The sequence below is a fragment of the Microtus oregoni genome, unplaced genomic scaffold (assembly GCF_018167655.1).
Source record: "Microtus oregoni isolate MIOR12 unplaced genomic scaffold, Mior012 000100F_ref0000014, whole genome shotgun sequence".
Classification (NCBI taxonomy): domain Eukaryota; kingdom Metazoa; phylum Chordata; class Mammalia; order Rodentia; family Cricetidae; genus Microtus; species Microtus oregoni.
This window is the reverse complement of record NW_024544713.1, coordinates 3400674-3419232: the sequence shown is the minus strand read 5'-3', so window position 1 is coordinate 3419232 and position 18559 is coordinate 3400674. Positions and strand designations below refer to the sequence as shown.

The window sequence follows — 18559 nt, the reverse complement described above, 5'->3', positions numbered from 1 at the left end:
GTGATCTGAGGTGGGAAAAGGGAGAAGTGGGCAGCTTTAATTAGGGAAGAGGAAGTAGATAATTACAGAAAAATGAGGACGAGAGTAATCTGAAAAAGTCATAAGGAATCATACTGCTATCTACCTAAAATACTTGTAAATATATATATATATATATATATATGTATTTATACATAATTTAAATGAAAATTTCCCATTTTGGCAGGCAAAGTTCTCTCCATAGACAAACCCCTCAACGGCAGGAATGAGAAATCCTCTTTTGCGTTGTTGGCCAGGGTAATCCTAGATACTGTCCAAACATTATAGGCCATTGCTGCGGTCCTTGGTTACCTCCCAGGTGTGGAATGTAACACCTTATTATTCATCATGTATCCTATGAATTTCAGACAGAGTACCTAGACGACCTGACCTGAATTTGACTTGAAAAGACTCCACCATGAGAAGGCTCTACCAGAAGGCACCAAGCAAGCTTCCAAAGAAGGGAAATAACAAATAATAAGACCAAATGTAATGCAATGAATGACAACAATGTCCACCATGTCACGATGACCTTAAGAATGCAGTGGCAATCAGTTCTCCAACTGAACTTCTGCTTGAGGGAACTTATGGCTCATACTTGAAACCTAGTCAATTGCCCTAATCTAGTGAAGTCATGGATCTTGGAGGAGCACCTACAACCACCTCCTTACTAAGCCACTGTAATACCTAACTAATTCTAAATGCTTATCCTTATACTCACACATAAGTATGGGCTTTACCCCTCATCAGAGAAACTTCTCTTTGAAACTGACAGAGACCATGATAGAAAACCACAATCATTCACAATGCAGTTGTGAATCCTCGCCCCAACTGATGTATCTACATCACAACTCCTGCACTTACGACTCAGGGATACTGAAGAGGGGGGTTAAAGGATTTTAAGGGCCAGAAAACTGGAAGTTTTCTGTGAGAGTATGTCTCTTGGAAATGTCAGACGCTAAACCTATGAAGTTTCACCAGCATGGCTGTCTAAACATTATGTGAACAAAGATAGTACCAATAAATATGCTAACATGGAAGGAGGCAGCTCACAGGTCTCAGATCTAGACAAAGAACTACAGGCAACTAAGGAATGCTGAGAGCAGGAGAAATCGTCTCTCACAGGAAAGAGCTTACTAATTGGTTATCCAATCCCAAAAGGTCAGCTCTGAAAACATACAAATAATATTATAAACACTAAACACTAAACAGGCTGTATTTATATGTTTAGGAATATATAATTAAAGAAAAAGGCGCCATGAATTCTAGATAGAGCAAGCAGGGACATATACAGGAGAGATTGGAGGGAAGAAAGGAAAGGGGAGAAATGACGTAATTATATTGTGATTTCAAAATATTTCAAGTAAGAATTGTAAGTCTTTAGGAGTTAGTTTAACACTGTCCATCAGAGTAACAGTAGACATTTTTCTTTTAGGGTCTATGATCCACCTAGCCACAGGTTCCTTGTGCTACAAAGCTTCCAGGTATGCATTTGATCTTGCAACAGGACTTAAATACAATCATAAAATTGTTGGCTTCTCCCATGACACTCGCGTCACTATTGCCTCAGTGGAGATGTCTTGTCTGACTGTCTTTATTTAGGCCATAGGGTTCACAGCTGAGTAAGGCCAATGACTCCTTTTAGCCTCCAGCAGCATGCGCAGACCTCTCAGCACCAGGCAAACAAGGTACTAAGGACAAAGTTTCTAAGTCAGTAGTAGCTTGATTTCTCTAGGTTCTATGCCTAAAGCATGTATTAGCCTTGGCAATGGGATCTTACCATGAAGTTCTGGAAGGTAACCAAGAGCATCAGCAATACCCTGTGATGTTTGGGGTTTCGGGGAACTCACTGGCCAACAATTCCAAAAGCAACAATCTATTCCTGGGACTGGGCTTTGCATTTCTTAGCCTCTGGCATCTAGTAGGAATATTTTTGCCCCTTTATAGAAAAACTTCATTTTAACTCTTTTTATGCTATGTATAGGTATATTTTAGGAAGCTTCTATGGTACTTTGGAAAAGTCTTTAATGCTATTTATCACTCCTAGTTTTCCTCTTCTACCCTGTCATCCCTTCGTTGACCCTAATTTATCTCTCACTGTTACACAATTGCAGTTTTACCCTTTCTAGCAGTGCATTCCATCTGCTGGTCCTGAATGCTCCTCTCCATGGCCCCTTAATAATTTCCTGAACTCTATGGGTATTCCAAATGAAACACACATATCTAAAAATTTAAAGGTAAATTAGTCTCTGAACCCTTGTCAGGGACACTTGTATTTTCAGTAGATGATCATCAGCACAAAGACCTACAAAGTGGCCAAGGTGCAGAGAACAAAAGACTGTAGAATAGTCAACCCTAAGTGGAACTTTATATACTACTATTCCCCGGCCCTGAGGCTCAGAGATCCCTGCAGAAAAAGAGAAAAGTGTGTAAAATCCAGAGCCAATGGATAACTCTAAGAAAACAATGTCTTCTGCATACAGGAGCGAAGCTGCTTGCGTGAGCTCAGAGCAGTGACACCATGCAGATAACGGTGTAAGCCATGTCAGGCCAAGTCCCAGAGAGAAGAGTTGGACAAGAAGTTTTACCACTAGCCAAGGAGCTTTAGGCAACTGTAGCTGCTGGCAGCGTAAAGGGCAGTTTTGTCTAAGAGTGTAGCACCCGAAGAGCTAATAACACCCCAGTGGACCATCGGGTCGTATAGTCAGGAATATTGAGCAGCACAAGTTGCCCTTGGTTGGGAAAAACAAGGACACAAAGTTTGGGTGGGTGGGAAGAGAATGAGAAACTTGACCTGGGAAGTTGGGGGACAGAGGTGAATATTATTATGAGAAATTCTTGAAGAATTAAATAAAAATATAAAAGAATTTAAGTGCTAGTTAAAATTAAAAACCATCACATAAATCAGTCTTTTAATTTTGAATTATCTCTCAAATACTTTTCTAAATTACACTAAATGAGTAGTTTAATAAAATACAAAAAGCTCACAAATAATTAAGAATTAGCGAGGTATAAAAGCTTTAACAATCTCTGCCATAAAATGTTTCCTAATTGGATCATAGCAGCTCGCTTTAGGGCAGTGGCTCTGAATGTTAAACTTTTCAGTGGAGCCCAATTGAGTTTCACACTTCAATATGCGCTTCACGGGAGAAATACTTCACTAGTCTTTGACTGAAGAGAAATCAATATTATGCAACTGGGTTGCTATTTTTTATATTCCCAAAATCACATGAATGTGTACTAAGAACTAAAAATAGCAATCCATTCATATTAGCAAAGACTCTATTGAGAAAATCGGGAAAGTACAGAGGTGAACAATTTTCAGGATTTCATTATCTTTATGTAATATGATTTATAAGAAACATAGATTTGTTTTCTATTAAGTATTTGCTTAATTTTACTAAAGTATAATTTTATTCAATATTTTATTAACTATAACAGATACATAAAATATTAGCTTATCAAATGAATGTTGTTTACTATATTGCTCTCATTATAAAATATCTGAGCAAACATGTCCAATTCTTTTCTACTGAATTAGAGATATTGAGGGAGGAGAAGGAGGTAGTTGTGTAGAAGAATTACTCCATTTTTTCCTGTGATACTTGATGGTTTATAAAGTAGTGTGTTAGTAACAAGACGTCAATGGATTTCCTACTAGAAATATATCTGTCTCCCTTCCTGTAATATACCCTAGGATTGAACCATAGAGGAGGAAGATATGAAGGCACTGCAGACCTCAGTATACAACCTAAGTGGTGTAAAATTGGTTGGTTACAAAATTACTGCAGAAGTGGGGGAGGGGGCGTGGCACGCCTTTAATCCCAGAACTCAGGGATCTCTGTGAGTTCAAGAAATTCTGTAGACCAAAGTGGTCTCCAGAATAAGTTCTAGGACAGTCAGAGATACACAGAGAAACCCTGTCTCAAATAACCATAAATAAATAAATAAATAAATAAATAAATACTGCAGATCACCAGAGCCAAACAGAAGGTGGTGAAATGGGGATAGTTTATCAGAACTAATCAACCAAAAAGTTAAGGATTTAAATCAAAACTATAATAGAGACTCAGATAGCATATGAGCAATGAAAAAAGAATTTTGTTACAAAACTATTATTATAAAAGGTCAAATGACCCACACGGGAGCACCGGACAGAAATCTCAAGGTCCAAATCAGGAGCAGAAGGAGACGGAGCACGAGCAAGGAACTCAGGACCACGAGGGGTGCACCCACACACTAACACAATGGGGATGTTCTATTGGGATCTCACCAAGGCCAGCTGGCCTAGGTCTGAAAAAACATGGGATAAATCCGGACTAGCTGAACATAGCGGACAATGAGGAATACTGAGAATTCAAGAACAATTGCAGTGGGTTTTTGATCCTACTGCACGTACTGGCTTTGTGGGAGCCTAGGCAGTTTGGATGCTCACCTTACGAGACCTGGATAGAGGTGGGCAGTCCTTGGGCTTCCCACAGGTCAGGGAACCCTGATTGCTCTTCGAGCAGATGAGGGAGGGGGAATTGATCGGGGGAGGGGGAGGGAAATGGGAAGCGGTTGTGGGGACGAGGCAGAAATCCTTAATAAATAAATAAATTTAAAAAAATATATAAAAAAAATAAATAAAAGGTCAAATGAAATTGTCAGTGACTTACAAAAATAGGAAAGTCAGTCAACATACAGATATTAAAATATGTGTTAATGTATAAGAGTACATACATCATACTTTTACACATAGGGATAAGAGATCATAGAAAAATGACTGAATGATTTCAAAATGTCAGGAGGAGAAAGCAAAATAAGTTAAAATTCCCTTGATTAGGTTAGGTTACATGGTCCCTCTGAAACATCCTTAAAACAGAACTGCAATAGATATTAGTAGAGTTAAATTATTTTAAAATTTCATACATGTATACAATAAATTATGAAAATATCTACCCTCCATCCTCTCCTTTCAACTTCTATATCTTCTTTACTTTCCTCTATCCAAACTCCCTCTCTCTCCAGACCTTTGTCTCCACACTTTCTCTCCAAACTCCAAAAGGATGATTTTTCCCTTCCTCAAAAGCTATAACTGTTAACAGCACCTCATTAATGCATAGGATCTGGAGAATACCTTTCCCACTTATGATTGGATTTTGAACCTTAGAAAATAATTTGCTTTTGCCACTTTGTTAGACCAATGCAATTACTGAACTGTATTCTAAATCTCATCAATTTACCCACAGATAAGTGTAGCTATTCACTCCTCATCAAAAAAGTCTCTCTTTACAGCAAGTGGAGACTATCACAGAAATCACAACTGGATACAATGAAAAGATCAAAAGATTGTTGAGAATGCAGCTCCAATGGATACATCTACATCACAGTTCCTGCATCTGCGGCTCAGCACCACCACAGAAGTGGGAGGGCAGAAGGGCTGTGAGACAGGAAGTTTGCTGTCAAACAGTCTCTTCTAGAAATGGCTGCATAAACAAGTCCAGAACAATGACAATACCAATGGACACGTTAATGCGGAAGTGGTAAAATTTCACAGGGACCCACCCACAGACAAAGAACTATAAGAAACTAATGACTTCTTAGAGAAGGAGAATTAGCCTCTCCCAGGTATGAGCCACCTTACTGATTGCCCAATACAAGGTGGTCAGTCATGAAACTATATATATCAAAAAACAAAAAGTGACTGAGCAGTGTGTGTGTGTGTGTGTGTGTGTGTGTTGTGTGTAACCAAAGAAAAAGAAACTATCAACTCCAGAGTGGTGGGGACATGGGAGGCATTAGAAGGGTAAATGAAGAGGGGCTGGAGGTAGTAGGAAAGGGAGAAGGTAAGTGATATAATTCTGTTTTCATTAAAATATTTTTAAAAATTGTAACCATCTTCTCAGTATGATATGGCTATGCAGCAGTTTTGGTAACCTGAGAAAGCCCTACACAAGATCGAGACATACATTTATTAATTAGGATTTCTATATTGCTATGATAAAGCACCATGTTCAAAAGCAACTTGGGGAGGAAAGAATTTAATTAATCTTACACTTCAGGTAACAGTATATTACTGAGGGAAGTCAGGGCACGGATGTATGTAGGGCAGTAACCTATAGACCGGAAGTGAACAGAAGAGATGTAGGATTGCTGTTTACTGCCTTGCTCCCCTCAGCTTGAAAGAGAGAATTAGCCTCCCCTAGGGATGAGCCCCCAAGGTTGTCCAAGAAAAAGTGGTCAGTCCTAAAATCCCACTCACAAGCTACGTTAAACAGACTCAGCAGTTTGCATTTATATAGTTATGTATTTATATGAATAATAATAATAATAATAATAATAATAATAATAAAAGAGGCCATTAGTTGGAAGGGACATGGGAAGTGTTGAGGAGCTGGAGAGAAGAGGTCTTCAGAAGATCCTGGCAGTCCTAGTAGTCTGCACTCAGGAGACAACTGACAGTTCACATAGCACCAGCCTGACTCCAACCTCTATCAGTGAAATCTCCAGGGATTTTAGTTTATTATTTTTTGCCTTCACATTCTCCAGCTAGATGATGCACTCCATCTCCTCTTGTTTTCCTAGAACTAAGTCATCTCCTAGAGGTAAGCAGTTCCTGCTCCAGTTGTCCTAATCCAAGGACCTATTCCTGTAGCTTTAATATTATCCAGGTCCTTGATTTACAAGATGTCTCCCTCCAGGTGTCCGTACTGTCTGAACTGCTTTTCCTGGAGCCATTCCAGCACAGCAACCCAGCTTTCACATTTTATAAGTTTTCTAAGCTACCACTTTTATTTCCTAGAATTATTTTAGCTACCTCTTTCTCGAATGCTCTCTCTCAGTGACTTGAGTAACTACCAAGCATAAGTCTATGATAGCTCAACATGCCCGCTGCTCCAGCCTTACTGCCATGTGTAGCCAAGCTCTCATAACAAACGTACCCCTATTGACCCAACTTATTGTCACTCATCCAAGGCCTCATGACTTGAAAAACCCCACAGTTTTTTCCTGCCACAATGCACATGTCTAAAAATGGCCTTTCAATTTTTAGCACTAGTGTTGTCGTCCACCATTGATATCTAGCCAATAGACACAGCTGTAGAGATTAGGACCCCAAGAGTTCTAAAAGCCACTGCACACCTTCTACAGCTCTTGCTGTTGTCAATACAGTATCCTGGACTACCAATTTAGTATCTTCATTCAAACAAAGAACTACTGAATGATCCCAGACATCATTCATTGTGGCACTGCATCTAGTGCCGAAATGTACCCTGCCTTCCACTATTTTAAACAGACTTTATATAAGCCAGTCTACAAATTCTGGATAGGGAAAATGTTTCTTAAAAGTCATATTTTTAAAGATTATAAAGATCTCAAACAAAATCTTTGTAAAACACAGCATCAAAGGAATGCAATAAACTATAAATACCCCCAAATGGAAATCCATAAATTGTTTAACAGAGAATCCAAAATAATTCTTTAGAAGTCAAGTGAATGAAGAGAACAAGTATAAACAGTCAACAAAAATCAGAAGACAGTACAAAATCAAAAGAAAAAGTCGAAGATATTAATAAACACCAAAAAAAAGAGAACCAAATAAAGTATTTGGAGCCAAAGACTACGTTTACTGAACTAAAATAAATTTTAGAAGGAAAACAACATCAAGCAGAAAAGGAATAAATTAATTCAAAAGATCACCTGAAACTACCCAGAGGAGAAAATGGAAAAGGGGGAAATAAATAAATAAATAGATGCTTACAGGATCCATCGGATACAATGAAGAAATCTAATATTTGTAAAACTCAAGTTCCAGAAGAAAAACAGAGAGAGGGAGGATGGATGGAGGAATGGAAGGAGAGAAAGAGGGGGTGGGGAGGAGAGCACATTTAAAGAAATGGTGGTTGGAAACTCCCCATATCTGGGGATAAAATACAAATACTTAGGTTCAAGAGGCTTAGTGATCTCTAGTATAATAATAAAAAAGTAGAGTTCACCAAAAGATTGCACAAAACTCTAAGAATTCTAAAAGCAGAAAAACAAAAGAACATTACACGGAAGGAAGTTTTGATAAAGATCAAAAGATTTCTCAGATTCCTTGTCTTATGCGTGGATCAGGCATGGGAACAGCACCTAGCATGACACAGATGAGCAGAGAGCTGAGGCAAAAACATCTCTGAGGATTAGATGGAAACATTAAATGGATTTTTCTGTACATATCATGGTGCATAATAGTGGATTGATCCCATACTGACATTCAGAGAGATACCTGGGGAGCTGAAGTTGGCCCTGCTGTATTTAACATGGAGAGCAAAAAGTCAACATGCACCAATATTGTTGTTTGTTCCCTATGCCATGGCTGGAGGTCATGGCTTTTTTGAGACTAGATGTTGTTGTTCAGAAGTCAACAAATATGTTCATAACCTGCTACACGCTTGGTGTTTCGGTGGGGGGGGGGGAGCAATGTGGGTCTTTGAAACAATTCAACTGGAAAATATAGGAAAGTAATATTCGGGTCTTAATATATAACCTAGGTTGATCTTGAATCATTATCCTCCTGTGTCTCCTAAGCAAGGTAGAAATATGATCAGAACCAGAGACTGCAGGAGAATATAGGTACATTATCCAAACCGTGAGCCAGGCATCAGGAAGGACAGATCAGAGGAGGTCCACTACTGTAAAATGGAAAACTGAAAGACCACCCCCGAAAGGTGATTAGTATTGTGACCCAATCCATGAAGGAATGTCCATGAACACGACCAACATCAGTGATCTGAGCTCACAATGGACTATAAAGGGGCACTACTGGCATCTGGGAGCCTAGAATGGAGCATTGTGTGGGGAGACCAGAGGGGTGAACAGGGAAGACTATCCAGACTCTGCATTTCCATCTAGCCTTGTCTTTTTCACATTTATTTCTCCTTTAATAAATACCTAACATCAATTTAGCATGCCAGCTTGGTTCTCCCTTCTCCCTCTCCTTTTTCCCGTTCTCCCTCTTCCTGTCTCCCTCCTCTTTCCCCATTTCCCCTCTTCCTATCTCCATTCCCTCCATCCCACCCTCACATTTTGTTCCCTTTTCTGGTTCCCTCTCTTTCTCTTCTTGATCCCCTCCATTTTTCTATTTAATAGTCCTTTACAAAATACAGAGTGTCTATGAGTCTGTGAGATTTCTGGCTTAGATTCCTTAGATTCAAACTGGGAAAGTTTGAAGACTGCATTCCTTTACTTTAATCTTTTCATTCTACCTTTCACCCAAACTGCCTCATCTCCTTTGTCCCTACTGATGCCCTTTCTTTTGACGTTCCTCTTCTTCACATTTGACCTATCAACCCAATAATAGTCACTAGTCTCACTTTCATTTTTCCTATCCACTCATGACCACAGTAATTGATATCTTGTGGCATGAGGGTCTATCAGAGTTCCCTTACTTCCTAAAATGGTTATTATTTAAAGGGTACTTTAAATATATTAAATATATTTTAAATAATAGCTATCTGACCATTACTGGATGTTCAGAGTGGTACAAGAAGAGGACTTACATTTCTGAATATATGTACATTGTCTTAGTTATGGTTTCTATTGGTGTGATGAACAGCATGACCAAAAGCAACTTGGAGAGAAAAGGGTTTACTTCCTCTTACAACATTCCTCCAATACTGAGTCACAGAAGGAACTCAATGTGGAACCTGGAGGCAAGAGCTGAAGCAGAAAGCAGAGCAAAGCTGCTAACAAAGGTGGCTGGACCAGTTTTCAATCCCACCCGCAATGATGGAGGGTTCTCTTTTCCCCACATCTCCTCCAGCATTTAGTGTCAGGTGTTTTCCCGATCTTTGTCATTCTGACTGGGGAAAGATAAAAATCTCAGAGTTGTTTTGAGTTACATTTCCCTAACTGCTAGAGGAAATGAACACTTTTGAGATATCTATTAGACATTTTATTTCTTCTTTTGAGAATTCTCTGTTCAGGAACGAGTCATATTTTGTTTTTGTTTTTGTGTTTTGTTTTGATTTTTTTAATTTTGAGTTCTTTATGTGTTGTGAACATTAATCCTCTGTCTGCTGTATAACTGACAAACTATTAATACACACACGTGTGTACATAAATATACATAAGTAGTTTAAAAGAAATCTTTAAGGAAACTTCTATTTGCAACAGATGGAGACCATGACAGAAATGTAGAGTTGTGGAGTCCATTCTCAAGACACATATCTACAACACAACTCCCGTGCTTGAAGCTCAGGAGTCATTGCAGAACCAGGGGCAAAAGGACTGTAAAAGTCAGAGGATCAGGGAGTTTGCTGTAAGATTTTGTCTCCTAGGAATGTCAGAAGACACACCCATAACGTCTCAGCAACATGTCAGCATAAAGAAGAGCAGAATATGGACAACAATAACAAAGCTAATGTAGAAAGCTCATGAAGTCTCAATCTTACACAAAGAATCATGGGAAGCTAAGGAATTCTAAGAGCTAGAGAAATAATTTTTCCCAGGTAAAACCATACCAATTGGTTATTTAGTATCAAATGGCTAGTCCTGAAAACGTACATATAAGAAACATTATACAGACTAATAGGTTATATTTATGTACACACACATATATAAATATATATATATCACAATTAATGAAAAAGAGGCCATAGATTTGAAAGAGAGTAAAAAGAGTTATATGGGAGGGGTTGGAAGGAGGAAAGAAGGGCTAAAGTAATTATAATATAAATAAATCAGGTAATTATATTATAAACTCAAAAATTAAAAATAAATGCTACCAGCTATTTTAACAACCTGAGTCAAATAATGCAACAGCTATTATTTCTGATGTGTGCATGCATGTAAAACCAGTCATAGGAGAAGTCAGAACCTATACTAATGTGTTCTTCTATTTGAAGGATTATTTCTCTAACTACCTGGGGTCCCAATAGGCACTTTTCAACTATTCAATGTGTGTTAGAGCCTTGAGATTCTGACAGGAAGAATTGGGAATTAATTAGAATCCACCTCCTCTGTGCTTGTACTCACAATAATAACAGCATGGATATGTCCCAATTGTGTCAGCACCTCCTAGAAGAACACAATGCTTTTGATCAGACTGGTTTCCCTTTTGTTACTGCAAAAACAATCTTTGACACAATTTGAGACTTCAATCTTTTTAACCTGTGAAAATATTCCTTTTCTTTCTACTGAGAAAAAAACTGTTATGTTCTTTCTTTTTCTATCATCCTTAAAGTTTGGTGTCAAGAATGGCAGCATGCTGCCTCTGGACTAAGCAAGTAGATCAATTCTGAACATATAAGAAAGGGGTGATGCAAGGTGCCAGGGAATTTCTGGTGAAGGTATGTATTGTTTGACAGGTGCATGATCATGTCAAGGACCCCAAGGCCTCATACCCATGGGAGTGACAAAGCCTTCCCCAGGTAATGACAAGGCCTTCCTCTGGTCCAAGTGTGAATGTTAACAGTGTGTGCAGAAAATGTCCCCTGTAGTTTTCTCTTCCTGGATATTTACAGCCAGAAGATAGCTCTCCTATAGAGACTGCTCCTACTGAGATTAGCTAAACCTGTCCCTTTTCCAGCTGTATACCTAAGCTCTGCCTCCTTGTCCAGCTTTATGTAATAACCTCACCTCCCTGTTCAACCATATAAAACAAGCTGAGCTTCAGGGCACTGTGGTTTCTCCATAAGAGAGCCCAGACAACCTTATCCCAGCTTTTCTGAGTCTCTGTATCTGTGTCTGTCTTTTTCTTCATTCCCTTGCCACTCTAGTTAGCTCATTATCTGGATTTGTGCAGATTGCCACAATCTATAGCATGGGCTCACCCTAGGTGTCCATCAGAACAATGAATAAAAATATAGATGTGAGTATATAACATGGAGTAACTTCAGACATTAGGAAAGTAAAAACGGGCCATGGGAGGTGGATCAGGGAACACTAATCAGGAGAACAATAGAACACAGTTGCTATAAAGAAGGAAAGGGGCAAAGTGGCTAGGGAAAACGTACCTAGGGTGAGAGGAAACCCTCACAGAGGGAGAGAGAAAGAAGCAGCATAAATAACACTAAGTATATGTGAAAAAGCCAAGGGGCATTATGTTATTTTATAGCTACTCAAAATTTCATGTGATATATACATAAGTTTATGTGTGTATACATATGCTATATATAATGCATCTACAAATATTTTAATTAAAGATGCCAGTTGAAGTGACAATTCTTTCTCCCCAAATACATACACTATCTAACACCCCCCCCAGTGCTAGGCATGGGAAACGTCCTATTGAGATGCAGATTAGGGAGTCAGAAACTCCTAAAATAATATAGGCTACTGTCATTGTCCTTGGTGTCTTTCACACACACAAAAAAAGTAAGACCCTACTGCAGAAAATACCACAAACTCTGGACACAGGATTTGGAGGAAGGGATCTGGATCTGACATAGAATCATCATCGCTGAGGACTAGCACTCATAGTTTTGGAAAGATTCATGCAAGCAACCAGTAGAGACTGGCAACCAATTATCCTATCAGCTGTAATCCCAACAAACCACAACAATAAATAGCACAGCAATATATCCCCAAAGATGCGATAGTGGCACTCATATCCGGAGACAACTAATAGTCACCTAATTGAACATAAAGTCTACTCAGTAGAAAGGAATTAGTTCCTGGCACTATAAATGTACCCAAGTATCTTTGCTGGTGAGGCCAAGAAACCTAGAGGACAACATACTATTGTAATATTTTTAAAATTAGTATACTCTCTAACAGAACTTTAAATCCTTACACTTATATACACCTATAACATAGCTCTTACACTTTATTAGAACCTACATTCTGTAGTAAATAGAGATAATTGCAGAAAGCTATAACTGGAAAAGATTCAGAGATAGATGACCACGGGGAGCTATGGTGTTTGTACACTTGGTACCCAGTTGGTGGAACTGTTTGGGACAGATTGGGAGGTGTAACCTTGTTGGAGGAGTTGTGTCACTGGGGACAGGCTTTGAGGTTTCAAAAGACTCACAACATCCCTACCCTGTGTGTATGTTGTCCTGCTTGCAGGACAAGAAGTAAGCTCTTATCTGTCCTTCCACTCTGCCATTAAGCACTCTAACCTTATAAAACCATAAGCCCAAATGAACATAAGTTGCCTTGGTCATGGTGTTTTATCTCAGCCTAGAAAATTAAGTAGGACAGGTGTCCATTCCCAGTTAATGTATTCACAGCGCAACTCCTCTGTTTAAAGTTCAAGGAACACCATTGGGGGGGGGGGTGCAAAAGATTGTAAGATTGAGGGAACTAGAATATCTGCTGCCATAAAGTATCTTCCAAAAAAGAAAAAGAAGAAAGTAAAAAGAAGGAAGGAAGGAAGGGAGGGAGGGAGAGAGGAAGGGAGGGAGGGAGAGATATGAAGTGGGGAGTGTGTGGGGAGAAGGAGGGATGGATCTGTGAGGAGCTAGGGAGAAGAGTTGTAGATGAATATGATCAAGATACAATGTATGAAATTCTCTAAGAATTAACAAAAGCATTGTATTGCTAAAATATAAACAAAAAGAATATATCACAATATACATAATAAAATGTCTTCAGTCATAAAGAATAAAATTATGTCATTTTCAGGAAAATTGATGCAAATGGTTCTAGAAAATAACTATTGCATGTTTTTCGTTATTTTTGTTCCTAGATTTTATAGAGATTACTAAAATCGGGTGTGTGTGTGTGTGTGTGTGTGTGTGTGTGTGATCTAAAAGCAAAAGGGAAAAAATGGAAGCTGTCTAGGAAAACAAGAAGACTGATGGGAGGAAGATGGTTGAGAAAGAAGAAGATGGAGAATATGGGGGATATGGTCAACCTATATCACGTACTTTTATAAAAATATTCTTCAGTAATATAGCACCATGTAAATGATTATACAAAATGAAAATATTTCAAGTTTTATAACAGAAAATAAAAAAAAAACAGACTTCTCAGCAGGTACATAGTAGACAGAAGATGATGAGATGATAAATTTTGGAAGTAGATAACTTACTTTCATCTCATTGTCACAGCTGGAATTCATTTGCCTCAGACAAAGGGTTCTTTGAGGCTTCCACTCATAACTTATTTAAATGAGACGTACTGTTGAGTTTTGGAGTTGGTGCTGTAATTAGCTAAAACCTAGAAATTACTGGTACAATAAATGGATTTTGCACATAAATAATGGTTTTAGGAGGCCAAGGGAAGGATACTATAATTTGAATGCACACTCTAAATTTTATGTTGAAATTTAATTGGCATTGCAATAGTATTAAGAAGGTCATTGAATTGTATAGGCTTTGGGTCTGGTTAATTATAGTGTGCGATTTTTTAATGGCTACATTTTAAATAACAAATTTTAAAATAAAAATAAATCTTCGAAGTAAAGAAGAGGGAAATTTAAGATCTGCCATCTCCCCTCATTACCCCCCAAAATGTTAGTAGAGCAAAGGTGGGTTGGTTATGTAGCTATAAGCTCTACATCCAATGGTTAGTTTGACTCATTCTTTTCTGTCTTGTATGTGCTCCTATGTCCCTGCCATACTATGATATAGCAAGAAGATCCCTGCCATACTTTGTGGTAGGACTATGCTTTGGGACTTCCGAGCTTCCATACCTCTAAGAAACAGATTTCTTTGCTTAAGAAGTTATCATGCTATAGCCATATAAAATGGACTAAGATACTAAGTAGTATGCTGTTGAATAACAAGTTGGTAAAAAAATAAATGAAAAAGTAACTTAGAAAATAATGCCTCAGGAAAAATAAAAATACAAACACAACATCAAAGAAAAACATTTTTGTTCATACAAAATGTAGAATATCATTCTCACAAAAAGTAACACAATTATAAAATCCCTATTGAAACATGATAGATTGTGAATAGGCAACCAAAACAATACTGAGAAGGAAAAACCAGACAGAAGCGTATAGGAGCCATAGGGGTGACAATGAGAGAGAGCAGCAAATTAGAACAAAGTATAATAACACATAGATAGGTACGAAAATACCATAATGAAATTCATTGCTTTGTATGTTAACCCAAAATATTAATTTAAAAATTCTTTAAAAATTCTTCAAAACCATAATGAGATATCACTTTCTACTTAATGAAATTGATGATCATTTTAAATTAATAATATCAAATGTTAACCATTATATAGGACACCTGAAACAAAATATCAGTTGTGAAAATGTAAAATAGCATAACACTGGAATTGTTTTAGACTTATAAAATTATGACTGAGTTCCCAAGGTCCCAATGAGGAGCAGAAGGAGGGAGAACATGAGCAAAGAAGTCGGGACCACGAGGGGTGCACCCACCCACTGAGACAGTGGAGCTGATCTATTGGGAGCTCACCAAGGCCAGCTGGACTGTGACTGAAAAAGCATGGGATTAAACTGGACTCTCTGAGCATGGCGAACAATGAGGGCTGATGAGAAGCCAAGGACAATGGCACGGGGTTTTGAACCTACGTAATGTGCTGGCTTTGTGGGAGCCTAGCCAGTTTGGATGTTCACCTTCCTAGAAATGGACGGAGAGGGGAGGACCTAGGACTTACCACAGGGCAGGGAACCCTGACTGCTCTTTGGACTGGAGAGGGAGGGGGAGAGGAGTGGGGGGAGGGGAAGAAGGGTGGGAGGAGGGGGAGAAGGGTGGGAGGAGGGGGAGGGAAATGGGAGGTTGGGAGGAGGTGGAAACTTGTTTTTTTTTCTCCTTTTCTCAATAAAAAAATGGAAAAAAAATTATGGAAATTACATGCAACCTAGCTATTCTAATTCTAGTTATTTTTCAAAGACAAAATAAAAATTTATGTTTTTACCAAACCTTATGCTAGAATATTCACAGGAACTTTATTTGTAAGTATTTATAACTGGGAGCAACCAAGATATTCACTAACTGGTGAATAGGTAAAAAAGATCAACTACTGGTAGAATTATCACATCATGAATGGCACTGTGTTAAGTGAAAAAGGGCATGTACAAAAGATCCTATCACTTTACTTCATTTATATGACATTCTAGAAGAAGCAGTAATGTAATAATGAAAAGCATATCAATGTTTGAAGGAAGCTGGGGTTAAAACATAAAAGAAAGATAAGAACATTTATGTAGAAATGAAAATATTCTAATTTATTTTTCAAGACAGGGTTTCTCTATGTAACAGCCCTGGCTGTCCTGGAACTTACTTTGTAGAACAAGATGGCCTTGAACTCACAGAGATCTGCCTGCCTCTGCCTCCCAAGTCCTGGGATTAAAGGGATGCACCACTACTTCGTGATTAGAAGGGTAGTTACATAACTACTTGCAATTACTAAAAAATTCATTGCCATATATAATTCATATTCGGGAATCTTATATGTAAGTTATATCCAATACATTTTAAACAATAAAATAAAGATAAGTACATTCTAGAACAATGTGACTTTTGAAGGCAAAACAATATTTCAAATGAATAGTATATCATTATCAAATATTTATCCCAGTTTTATAACATTCATTTATCATATGAAAACTATTCAATTCAAATTAATAAAATATTAACATTAACATATTAAAGCATAAAAGAGTCTTCTTATCCCCTAGGGGACATAGGACAATGCAGGAAGACATGTACAGGTTGTTATAACCATTGGACAGGAAAACGATATTTGGCATCTAACAGATAGAGCCAAAGAATGCTAATAACACACATGACAATGCAAAAGGAAACCTCTGGTTGAAGACATTGATCTGTGTTCTGCTTTCCTAACACAACTGATATCTATGTGTTGCTATAAAGGATGTATATCTAGTCTGCTCTTATGTAATACCTAAGAACAAAATGTCCCATCTGATGTTTTTGTTGTTCTGACTTCACTCCAGCTCACTCAGCACTGAATGCACTCAGCAATTTTGTGCCTGAGCATTCTGGATCTCTTATAGTGTCTCTCAGCTATAATTTTTGGAATGGAACTACTAGGTCATACTCATGTGTAATATTTATAAAACTACTCAGGTACTATCTGAAATGGCTGAACTAGTCAATATACTATACAGAAAGAGTTACCGTATCAGGTCTCGGAGTCCTGTATGTAGAAAGGTCTCCTTGAAAACTTTGCCCTTCACAAGCATCATAGAACTTGACTACCAACAAGGATCCTTACCATGTCCTGGCCACAACAGCTCATTGTGCCAGACAGAAGAAGCAATGTGGTTTATATAAAATATTTGCTTTTCTTCCAAAAATCTGAAATTTTAGCAATGCTATACAAAGGCTACCTGTATAATCAATCCTCCATGAAATCTTGGACACATAATCTTTAGTTTCCTAGAGACATTTCATACAACTCTTAGAACCTTCAGCCAGGTGTTCTCTTTTTTCTTTTCTTGGTTGTTTTAGCTGTTTCATTATAACAAGGCATATTGAATTCTGCCCCAAATATTGGCTCTCAAAGAAGCTGAACCCAACAAGAAAAGAAAAGTTAGAAAAAAAATCCTCTTGATAACTTCCTCAAAGGTTGGGAGAGAAGAGAGTATAATAGCAAAGAAAAATAATCCTAAACAAGTTATAAACCTTCTAACCTTGTTAAAAATGAAGGGTCAAAATCAGTCATGTAACAACTCATCCCCCATTCCAGAGCACCACAACTGACTAGAACCAGAAATCTCACATACCCTTCTATTGTTCCCTAACATTGCTTTTAAAATCAACAAAATAAGATACTTACATGCTCAAGGAAGCAAGGTCCTATCTCGCTGAGGTGGGGGTCATCATTGTTGTACTGCTTCTCCAGGTCTCTTACAAAGCCCATCTGAAATCTGTAGATGTCTTCAATGTTCCCAAAGATGACTTTCAGCTGCTCATCACTGAACATGTCCCTTCTCTTTCGGCACTGCTTCAGGTAGCCCTGCAGACAAAGGAAGAGCTCAGGGTGTGGATGTCCCCCCTACTGGTTCCGAAGCACATGGAGAATCATTTTCATTCCAGGAAGTAGGCAGGTAATACTTATTTCCAATTTTCATACGGGGGAATGGAGCTCTAGTGAAGGGAGTTATTAAATTAGTAACTCTTCGACTATGATTACACTGGAATGCTTGTTTCCCCTCTGTTTGGATGAGAAAAAAAAACAAATGACCAAGGGCCATTTTCCAGAATCTAGATTGTACTTAGTATTAATTGTATTAAGAATATTAGGGGAAGATGGAGATAAATTTCAGTGACAGAACATTTGCTGAGAAAACCCAAGACCTGCGTTCAATAAGTTTCTAATACCAAAAGGTATCTTATTTTTTGTTGATAGGGAATAAAATACCAAAGGTGTGAATGGGTTCAGCTAAAGCAAAAGTTACTAAAATAGCATGTATGGACAACAATCTAGTAACCAAGGTAGAAGCACAAAAATCTCAAATAAAGAAACAAGAATTGAAAAAATGAAACCATTATTTCCTTACTTTGAGAAAAAGTCTATGTAGCCTGAACTCGCCTTGAACTCATTCCCCTCCTGCTTCAGATTCACAAGGACTTACAGAATGTCGGTGATGAAAGGAGAATGGAAAAGAAAAGAATTCATT

At 38.1% G+C, this 18559-nt stretch overlaps 1 protein-coding gene across 5 annotated transcripts in view; it reads right to left on the bottom strand.

Annotated features, from left to right (window-relative positions):
- The window catches only part of LOC121443115 (rho guanine nucleotide exchange factor 9), a 142602-nt gene that overhangs the window by 37234 nt on the left and 86809 nt on the right, over window positions 1-18559 (bottom strand). For all 5 annotated transcript variants that reach the window (XM_041644794.1, XM_041644795.1, XM_041644797.1 and 2 more), the window contains exon 4: window positions 17716-17895. In XM_041644794.1, the coding sequence (XP_041500728.1) occupies window positions 17716-17895 (180 nt within the window). The remainder of the gene's footprint in view (window positions 1-17715; window positions 17896-18559) is intronic.